This window comes from Papaver somniferum, chromosome 8 (genome assembly GCF_003573695.1).
Source record: "Papaver somniferum cultivar HN1 chromosome 8, ASM357369v1, whole genome shotgun sequence".
Taxonomy (NCBI): Eukaryota; Viridiplantae; Streptophyta; class Magnoliopsida; order Ranunculales; family Papaveraceae; genus Papaver; species Papaver somniferum.
Window position 1 is genome coordinate 64618830 of NC_039365.1, and position 11187 is coordinate 64630016.

Sequence of the window (11187 nt, forward strand, 5' to 3'; positions counted from 1 at the left end):
TCAATGCCTTGGCTACTATTGGATGGATATGGAGGCTCAATCTCGATTGATCCAGGGGTCTTGCTCCAAGCGTCAAGCACCGCCACATCAATTAGAGATCTTTAACATTGACCACGTTGGGGACTGGAAAGAGCCGTATGTCAATTACCTCCGCAACGGTATGCCCCCTTCCAATAAGAAGGACGCAGCCAAGATGAAGCAAAGAGCCAAAAGATTTGTATTTCATGAAGGAACCCTGTACCGTAAGAGATTTGGAGGTGATCTTGTACGATGCCTCGCAAAGGCGGAAATCCCAATTATGTTAAAGTAGGCGCATGAAGTTGAACACCAAGGGAAGAAGAAACTATTCCTCTAGATACACAAGAAATACTACTGGCCGACTATGGAAGACGATCCAGCAGCGTTTGTTCAAAGGTGCCACGAATGCCAAATTCACGGGACCCTCATCCACACACCTTCCACTCCCCTGTAATCGGTGATTATTCCGTGGCCATTTTACAGTTGGGGACTTGATATCATTGGGAAGATTAACCCCCCATCTTCAAAGCAGCATGAGTATATCATAACCGCAACGGAGTACTTTACTAAATGGGTTGAAGCCATTCCTATACGAGGGACTACTGGAGCGACAATTGCAGCCTTTATTAAGGAGTACATCATTTGTCGGTTTGGCGTGCCTAAGCACATAATTACTGATAACGCACTCCCTTCGCCAACAAACAAGTACAAGAGTTACTCGAGGAATATGGAATTAAGCAAGTCTTCTCCATTCCTTACTATCCTCAAGGGAATGGGCAAGACGAGAGCACCAACAAGACTTTAATTCGGATTCTCAGTCGGACAGTACACGATAACCCTCGGACATGGCACGAGCAACTGCCATGGCACTATGGGCATATCGGGTGGCACCTAGAAGCTCTACTGGCGTTTCTCCCTATTCTCCCGTCTATGGTGCAGATGTAATCCTCGCGGCAGAGATCAAGATTCCGTCGGCTAGGATTGCGGCAGCAAGTGGAGTCCAATGGAATGAGGCTGAGGCATCGAATGCCAGAATAGAGGAGCTAGATAATCTAGACTCCAAGAGAACTAAGGCAGAAGAACATACTCAGACGTACAGGAATAGGGTCTCCAGAGCATATGATAAAGCCGTAAAACCTCGAATCTTTCAAGCAGGAGATATGGTGTTGAAGACTGCCAAGCACATTCACCAAGGCAAGTCCGCACCAAAATTCTCTCCAAAATGGGAGGGACCTTATATGGTCACCAAAGCCTACAATAGTGGGCACTACAAGATTGTCAAAGAAGATGGAGGCAAGTTAGAAGCGGTCATAAATGGAAAATGGCTCAAGGCATACGACGCCTCACCATTGCTCCACCTCTCGTCGTTTCATAAAGCGGTCGGCCAGGCATTTCTTTTCCTTTCTCCCTCATGTCTGAGTTATCAAAATTTCATTTAGTCAAGACGTATTAATGAAAATTCCATTTACTCTTTCCCAAACACCAGTACAATTAAAAAAAAAATTCAGAACCCAAAATAAAAATCAGACGTTCTCATGGCTGCATATTCAAAATAACAACTCAGAAAAGGCCATCTAACAAGTTGTAGTTTCTTGAAAGCATCATCTTCAGTCTGTTTTGGTACTTTCAGTCATACTCTTCAAATCCCAGATTGCCTGTTCCACCTTTTGAGATTCAGCAGTCAGAGGCTTCTCCTCTTCCAAAATGGCCTTTGTAGCAGGAACAACGTTGGCAAGGAGGCCGGCTCGATCAACTTTGACAATGTCAAGACGGTGCCGCATCCAACTGATGTTAAACTCCAGGGATTCACAGGTAGGTACCATATTCTCCCACTTTTCAATGGTTCATTCAGTAACGTCGCGAATGGATGTGCCTTCTATTTCGACAATCATGGGAAGAAGGAAGTTCACTGTGGTGACTAACGCAGACGAGCAATGTTGCACCACGTTCCTGGTTGCGATGTGGCCATATCTTCTCCATATTTTCGTGTACAAAGCCACGAACTCCTTCCGCACTAAGAACCTACCTACACTTCGGTAGCTAGAAAAAACACTTCATGTGGATATCGAACGACAAACCTGTATTGGGATATTCGTAGCAGGAAATACCCAAATCAGCATTTTCCAGGTCTGCAGCAATTGGTGTACTCGAGTTTGAAGGAAGAGGTGTGGCCAGATCGTCGTCATCAACCACGGTCACGCAAGTTCCAACCGGGTACCTCTGCACAAAAGAAAATCTCTCTTTGTTTCCTATTGATGGTGGCAAGCAAATATCCGTTCGACAGTAAAAAGCATACCGGTATGATCTTCTTGACTCGGATGATCCGTACGGGGGAGTTGTCACAAGACTCAGGAGTTTTCCCACTCTAAAAAAAAAGCAGCTTCGTTATGAGGGAAAAAAAATTATCACTTCAAAATCAGGAGGTAATTAAAACAAACAGTTCCCCCGTCGCAGTAGTATTAACTCTCATTGGATCCCGCCCATTAGAGACTGTTTTCAAATTAACTCAGATGGATCTTATCTCAATAATGTTGGTGGCATCGGTCTACTCTTGCGTGATTTTGCAGGTTTTCATAGGGGATCAAAGTGCATCTATCTAGCTGAGGCGCTGAATCCAGAGAAAACTGAATGCAGAGCATTGTGGGAAGCAGTTCAATGGGCAAGAGACTTACATCTGGAATGAGTGGAATTTTAGCTAGACTCGAACCTTGTAGCGGATGCAGTGAATAAAGACAACATTAATTCAGACTGGAGAATCAGGAATACGATCCTTGATATTCGAAGTTTCTTTTCAAGTTTTAGTCTCTGGCTATGTAGTCGATTTCGGCCATCTTGACCGAAATTTCGGCGAAATTCCGGATTTCGGTCCAAGAAGACTAGATTTTGTTAATTTCGGCCGGACGAAATCTTTGCGAAAATTTCGGCCGGAAACGCGTTTTTCGGTCGGAATTTTGGCCGGAATATATATATATAATTTTTTTTTAAATTGAGTTGATTAATCTCAAGTACAAAAATTAAACAGATTAATTCACTCACTAGTATTATTGCTTGTTGTTGTGTTTGAATTTCTTGACCTAAAATTATCATTTGGTGTTGATGATGAGGAAGGTGAACAACCAGATTTACTAATACTATGTTTCTTTTAAGTGGGTCAATACTCCCTCAATCTTCTAGTCTGACTCAAACTAGGATTGGAATTAATTGAACCTGCCAACAAACACTTCTTATTATAAAAGTTGGAACCGAAATTACACCGAAATTTGAAAACGGAATCTCCCCGAGACAACGTTGTACCAGTGTCTCGCTCGGGACCGAGATAAACCGGAATCCGAAATTAACTACCTTGATCTCTGGCAACGTAGTTATGTGCCAAAATAGAAAAATAAAATCATATGTAAACACTCGAGTTTAATCAAATCAAACCATTCGGTTTCAAAAAAAAAAAAAAAAACTATTCTCCATGCCATTTTGGTAAGAAGTGCCAAATTGAACTTCCTAAGATTTATAAAGTCCCACGTACGTTCTAGGCAAAGCCAAACTCATCCAGGCTTTGGGATTCAATTCCTTCCCGAGTCTCTTCTTTTCTTGTGTACATTTTACTGCTACATTTTTTCTGACAACTCATTCCATCAATTACAGCCATTACTGATTAACATTTTTTCTTTTGACATACAAAACTTAATAAACCAAAAAGACTCGTTGCAACTCTCTCATACATTACAAAGGATTCTTCGGATGAAACTAAAATTAAATTTTCATTCTAGTCTCGACATCCCTTCAAACACTCCGACTTCATACAGAACTGAAAACTAACAAAACTAACTTGCTAATAATCAGTTGGTTTAGATAATTTAAGGTAATTTAATCTGACAAATGCGAAAGGTTACATTGATAAACTATTGGCTTGTTAGGGTGTACGCAACAATGGATCCTTGAAGCTCTCGGTCAACCTTGAAGTGAGCATGGAAAAACCTTTTTATCTGCAAATAAATTAACGAGATTCAGCACAAGAAAAAAAGCACCAGAACGAAGTAATAGCAGGTTTTTATCTTACCTCTATAAATGAATGGGAGATCAGAAATTCCTTGAGTTGTTTTTCTTGGGAATCAAATAATACTATGTGACTAGGTACAGCCCAACCCTTTACCATATCAGACAAAAATCCAACTGGGTCGATCATGAAACGATCTGATTCATCAAGTGTTTCCCTACTCTCACTGAATAAAAGGCAAAATTGGAATAATAAATTAAAGTTGCCCAGAGAAAATGATACTTTATCAATGTACAAAAAATTAAAAATTAAAAAGCTGTTACCTTGGAGAGCAATCAAGAAAACGCATGGGCAAGTTGCGATGCAATGTGGAATAGTATGGTGTAGCATGGCAGGGAGTCAAGAAAAGGACACTCTTAACTCTATCTTCGAGGGCTTCGTGTGATAAAAAGTTCATAACATCTTCACTTCCTCTCTGTCTGGCAAACTTAAAGGTAAGAATCAAAGAGAAGATGAAACAAATGTATATACTAAATATACCCTAAAAGATTTTGCTTTTCAAATGTTACTCAAGAAACCATAAAATGGAAAAAATTATGTGTGAGCTAAGCAGTTTGGAAACTGAAAAATGAAAAGGTAAATAACAAGCTTAAGAATTGCTTTACCTGATGAACTAAACTCATATATAACGCCATTGGGAGATTTGTTACAAGAAGAAAAAATAGACCAAACTGCATTCTAGAAGGACACTTGTTTCGCAAATCTGATGAGATTTTTCTATTAATATCGTTAGAGACAGTATCTTGCAGTGACGCTAATGAATATCCAGAGAACATTAAAGCTATTGGTAGCACGGGCATGACAAACCTGCATATCCAGTCTATCCATATATAAATGAAATTCACAAAAGCTCAGAGTGAAACAAATGAAATCAGCTTGAGAAGGATTTTTATTTTCCAGCTTCTAACAAATACATATTAACTAAGATTTTGTAAAGACGTTAACTTTGTTAATCCACATCTAATGTCAATTGGTCTCGAAAGACTTCACCACATCCCCATGTGGTTGATAAAGACTGCATAAATACCATCAGATTACAAACTATAAAGTCCAGTTTTCCTTAGTTATGTACAAAATGCTCTGTAATACGCACCTGAATTCTTTGTGCCCAAGCACGCTATAAAGTCCTAAAACCCATGCCATCAGGCCAAAAAGCTTCCATTGCCTGGACTGAAAAACGCCAGCTATGGTGAAGGGTATGAATGTGAAGAGCATGACGGTAAAACCCTGAGTGAAGTACCAATGCCACTTGTGCGTTCCATAATAGTCTCCACCGGAAGAAAGAAAATTGAATTTGAGAAAATTAACAGGAACAAATATCCATGAGCCATACATAAGCCAATCCACTAAGCATGTGAACCCAAGCACCAGCAATCTGATATTAAAAGGTGAAAAGAATAAGAAATGGGCAGTCTATGGTAACTACAAATGAAAAACCTTCACTGACCGTCTAGTAGATATGCACCAGCACTCTAACGATATTTATTTCCACAGATAAAATGTCCTTGATAATGCCAGTATGAAGTGACTTTCCAAGGGAAATGTGTCTGACAAAATTATAAGTGTGTGAATTGTTACCTGATCTAGAATGCTTCTGAATGCAAACTCTTCAGTTTACCCGTTAAGAGTTATGTTAAGGGTATCGCAATCAGGTTCATATGGCATGCCATGCAATATAAAAGTATAGCATGATCCTACTTGCCTATTTTTCCTAGCAACATGATCCTGCAGGTAGGTTATATTAGACTCGGGTGTAAGACCTGGTCCATTGCTCGCTTATGAATATCACTTGGTACGCGACCTTGAGTTTTATTATTCAGTAGTAGGCAACTAACCCAAGCTAGGATTCAAACCATGCACGAGGTAAAGACTTAGTACATCAAGCATGACAGAAATTCGCGATGATATAACCTAAACTCTATCATCTGGCCAACTAAACTTTAACATCTGATTGACCAATTGGAGCACCAAAAATAATTATACTGTCTATCATGAGCTTTTGCTTAATATGAAAGGGACATGGGTTCATAACTTTACAGATCCAAAGGAGAAATAAATGCAAAACTAATAAGTTCAACAAAAACATGTTCTCAGCAATAAAATAGGATTGAACATTCACTTACCCAATAGGAGCAATCTCAAGAAATATGAATTTTATTTGATCCTTCGTTTCAAACAGCTCCAAAAGACCAACATACAACCATGTGATAGCACTAGTAGGCCGAACGGCGCAAGCTAGGGCTGCTATGACCAAACCCCATTTTCTTGAAGCCAGAAGAAAATGTTTAGAAGAGTGTCTGAAAGAGGGCCAGTAGTATAAACCTACGAGAGTCAAAACTGTCTCCAGGTTATTTGATAAGGTTCGAGTGAAACAGAAGAATGTGAACCAGTTCACCAATTGAGAAAAGAGCTGAAAGAGAGTTAAGGGCAAAACATATAGAACAAAAAATAAAAATTATGCGTTGATGAGAATATGTATCAAAAGGATACTGTCCACTGCGCAACACGCTCGCCAAATATGCGATGAGCAAGTTTGTACAAGTAAAAATCACCAACTGAGGAAATCACAGACTGCAAAAGCCGGGGTGCTCTAATCTAAAGAATTTCAGTGACATATATTTTCCATTAGTCAACTGTATATTCTGTTCCATCTAAAAAAAAAGGAGAAAGAAAACCCTTACCATGAACCAGGGAGCATCAAGACCAAAAAAGGAGAGAAACTTATATAGAGGGACAAACATCATTGGATGCAAGTAACTGCGAATTCCCTTTGACCATTCCCATGTCAAGTGCCCATATCTGTTTTTTAGTTCATTAAAACCATCAGAATCACACAACACATATATATTGATAATATTTTAAAGTTGGATTCGGCCAATCATAATGAGCTTAACTGAATTGGTTTGAGTGTACCCGAATGCAATACGGTGGGCCACTTCAAGTGCTTGCCAATGTTCATCGGGATTGAAATAAGTTTGCACCAACAATGAGTTCACCATCCGGAATACCAAGCATAATGTCAGAATTTGCTTTGACGATGAAAAGAAGCCAGCCTTAGAGGTGGTTTCGTCGTCTTTCCTTTTAAACAAATTGGGTTTCTCATCGTGATCTTCAGTTGGTGGAACTACTGAACATGGTTTTCTCTTCATAATTATACCTATCAGCAAAGTATATACGTGGGTTCGGTCCTCCAAGGCCTGTTAGGGCTCTCTTCAACTGCTCATAGTGCAACGACTAAAATTAAGAGGGAACATGAGATGACAAGAAGAAGTCAAAGCATATCATATTATCTATTTAAATTTAAATCCAGGAAAACAAATCAAATTCATGTCCGTGAGTTTTAAAAATGTACTTATAATATAAAGTTTGGGGAGCCATTACGCAAAAGCACAGCTCAAATTTGATCGCATCGAACTTATCTAACTAAGACTATCACAAACGAAACAATAGAACAAGTCATAAGTTGAAGAAAATTCATCAATGAGTCTACGGCATTGCAATTAAATTTTATACACACAAAAGGGGATTTACCTTAATATGTTCCAGAATATTAGGGTTAGTAGGACCAAATTTCTCTATATAAAATTAACTAGATCACTGCTTGCACGGTGGGGGCTGACGGAAAAAAAAATCCAGTAGAAATTCCATTGAGGCATTTCCTCTAGCACTCTAAGATCATCTTCACCACTTCCCAACTTACCAAACATTTTCTAGTAACTCCATGAAGATAGAGCTACTTATGAGCTACTTATACTACATTTTCATAAAAAAACCCACTATGTAATTAAGCATCCTTAATCCAGATACTAATGAAGTCGCATCAATACATGCTTGAATGATTGAATTAAGCTATCGCACTGTACATTGTTATGGATAGAATACATTTGCTTAAGAAAGTCAATCAGCATTAAAATTTTCAGCTGCTATAGCCTTCTAGGACTTATTTCAGAATGTACTTGGACGTTTTAAGTAGTTCTACCAGATTTAAGCAGAGTTAAAATTAAGAAAATAAAATGCATAAGGATAGGTTCGAGAGAGTTTGTTTTTAAAAGGATAGGTTTTGCAATTCAAAAAGGGCTTGCGGCGCAGCTTGTTGCGCGTTTGCCTATTACGTCGATGTAAAAATTCTCTTATTAGCATTTTGAGCAAATGCATAAGGGAAACAGTTTATTGGGAGGAACATAAAAAGTTAACTATACTGGCAACAACTTTAAGCTTCTACTATAATTGATCAATAACTAAAGCTAATAATGAGGGCTCTTTCTAAAACCAAGTTGTAACCAAAGATTATTGACTAACAGATGCCAAAGGTGAGTGAAAAGTAAGTCCCTATACTAATTATTGACAGGATTCGTCTAATCAATTCCTATTATATACACGTAACAAATCTAATTTTCTTCTTGCACCAGTTAAGATGGCATCATGGCATCAATTCATCAATACACAATCCCGTTCAATGCCATTAAGTCAACTTAGGGGTTCTTTCTTAAAGAACTTAGTGGCGTGAATTCATCAATGCCATTGAGTTAACAGCAAATTAAGAACCTACATAGTATGTCATGGTCATGCACAGATGGTCCAGTACCCAAAAATTCTTGAAGGAACATTCTGTAACATCAATCATGGACTAACCGTGGCATTCCATGAATCCATGATTACAGCTCATTTTAATCGGCATTAACTTAACTCAATGGCATTGATGAATTTTTGGGTACTGGACAATACACAATTTAGTTCCTTAAAAAGAAAAAACCTTACTTCGGAAAACCCCTATACCGATTTAGTTATGGGTGTGGACTGTGGATAATTTGATTTCGAATATATAATTTCATGATCCACAATTTGCATTTATGCTTATAATGAGCTAGAAAGAACAACAACAAAAAAAAAACCTAATCAAAACCATAATTAAGCTATATCTCTGTGAAAGCTAAAGAATATGATTAATCAAGTTATTTCAGCTGTGGACAACCAAAAACGGAAGATTCATAGAACAGAACACACTAAAACCCTAACAAAAAAAAAATCAGTATAAATGAGAAAGAAAACGTACGAGTAGCGAGAAAGTTTGAGAGAGAGGTTACTAGGAGATCTATAGTACCTTTCTGTAGTACCTTTCAAGCTTTCAGTTGTTTGTTCTTTGTGAAGGAGATCTATGTCTGGTTACCTCATAAAGCAGCTTGTGCCAATTCTGGATCAATTCCATGTTGATGCATGATGCCGAAGTTTTTCTATGATTCTAGAGCTCCTACGATTATTATCACACCCTACTGCTGTAATCATGTGAACTGTGAGAGATAGTTGATCACTTGCGTATATAAGCAATAATAATAGGATAAGAATAACTAGAAGGGGCTTCACCAATAACAGAAAATTCATGTCACATTGGTCAATGTAGCAAATTCATGCCTGATTAGTGACATTACGCAATCAGTTGTAAAATTGAATCCCTGTATAAATTTGCTCCTTTAGTTAATAACACAGCAAATTCATGTCTAATAAGACACCAACAACATAAATTGTTACAGCAAGATAATCCTTTAAACCACTTGAAAGCCCACAAATTGTTACAGCAAGATATTCCTTTAAACCACTTGAAATCCTATACCTGTCTATGAACATCAATAACAAACATTTTACATACACAGGGAAACAGTTAAGGCTCACTGGAATCCAAATGTGCACTTTGCATATAACTCAGCTATCAGGTAGGCTCACAATCTGCAACCCATTCGGAGTCACATAAATTCCATGATGAAGTTAGCAAAATTCTTCATTTCAAAGGTTTTCATATAAACTTTGTGAACATATAATTCAATTATTGAGCTAGTTGCATAATGTCCAACTATCCACCAAAGTGCCTAGACTAACAACAGATAGATAGGAAGAGCATGTAACTACTGAAGTACCTGCGATCATACATAGAATTCAAGTTTTTCAAACATGTCTGTCCGTCCTTGTTTCTAATTTGTATTTCAGATGCAAAACCATTTTTTGCTACTCCGGGGTTCAAGTATTGTATATGCAGACCTATCTTATCACTACACTGACGCTGTGAGATATCTCACACCATGATGATGTGTGTTCTTTCTACTCGTGGTCTTTCACAATAAGAACCAGGAGTAGAGAAGCAGGAGACAATAGTAGCAGAAAAAAAAAAAAACTAAAGCAAAAAGTATATCTATCCCTGGACACTTTAGTGGTAGCAAATGAGACTCCCACATAACCAAAATGATAATTTTCATTCAGGTATTTTGTCAAACAGCTCGGGTTCAAATTGAAGCAAACATCAAGCATGCATCAGAAGAAGAAAAATCATGTAGATCTTATCATTGACGATCGAACTTACCTATTTGGAATTCTGGCGAAAAGTTTGATGTTTAAAACCCCGGAGTTGTGAATCCCAAATCATCTGAATCTGCTCAAATTAGTGAAGTAAGTTGTGGACAACGAAATTTGAAGCAGAACCCGTTATTTGTGATAAAACTTGATTTGAAAGTGAAATCGAATTGAAAGAGAGAGCTCAGATTCTCGGTAAAGCTTTTTGTAAATGTTTGACGAAATTAGGGTGATGGAAAGGAGGAGGAGGGCGTGGTAACAGTTTTTTTTTTTTTTTTTTTTTATAGAAACTTAAGGAGAATTGGTTTTGAATCGCAGGTGGTGGTGGTGGTGGAGAGTGGTGAAGGTGTTGCTGGTGTTCGTTGAAAATAGTAAGCAGATGAAAAAGGCAAACATACCGAACTCCTTATCAGATGGACGGCCCCAATCAAATTCTGAATTTTAAATGTTGATCCAACGAATTACTTGGAATTACTTGGAAAATAGTGAATGCTTTTATTTTGGGGAAAAAATGGTTTAGTCCAAAAACGCCTCCGAATATACGGATTAGTGATGTATTTCAAATAGTGATTGTAGTTGTAGTGGTAAAAAGGTTCTTTTCAGACTTGTGAAGGTAACAAAATTTCTAGATTTAAATAAAATTTAGGAAAATAGCAAACTGACGTAAAATTTTATTGAGAAATAGGGGTTAAGATTCCACCATTCAACAATACTTATGTGATCTATTATTTTTTTACTATGCAATTTAAATAATTGGGTTGATTCTAAATATTGCCAAA

At 37.9% G+C, this 11187-nt stretch overlaps 1 protein-coding gene across 3 annotated transcripts; it reads right to left on the reverse strand.

The window, feature by feature from the left end:
• Positions 1 to 3377: 3377 nt before the first annotated feature.
• Positions 3378 to 10762, reverse strand: LOC113301389 (GPI mannosyltransferase 3-like). 3 transcript variants are annotated; one of them, XM_026550172.1, is made up of 11 exons: positions 10419 to 10762; positions 9171 to 9342; positions 6964 to 7303; positions 6751 to 6868; positions 6560 to 6664; positions 6193 to 6479; positions 5163 to 5444; positions 4675 to 4876; positions 4333 to 4484; positions 4073 to 4235; positions 3378 to 3998 (listed from the first exon to the last, which is right to left on the reverse strand). In XM_026550172.1, the coding sequence occupies exons 3-11, from the start codon at positions 7026 to 7028 to the stop codon at positions 3915 to 3917; spliced, it is 1458 nt and encodes a 485-aa protein (XP_026405957.1). In that variant the 5' UTR covers positions 7029 to 7303; positions 9171 to 9342; positions 10419 to 10762; the 3' UTR covers positions 3378 to 3914. The 3 variants fall into 3 exon arrangements, with proteins under 3 accessions (XP_026405957.1, XP_026405956.1, XP_026405958.1); XM_026550171.1 differs by having other exon boundaries at positions 6983 to 7285; positions 10419 to 10761; XM_026550173.1 differs by lacking the exons at positions 9171 to 9342; positions 10419 to 10762 and having other exon boundaries at positions 6963 to 7082.
• Positions 10763 to 11187: the final 425 nt, after the last annotated feature.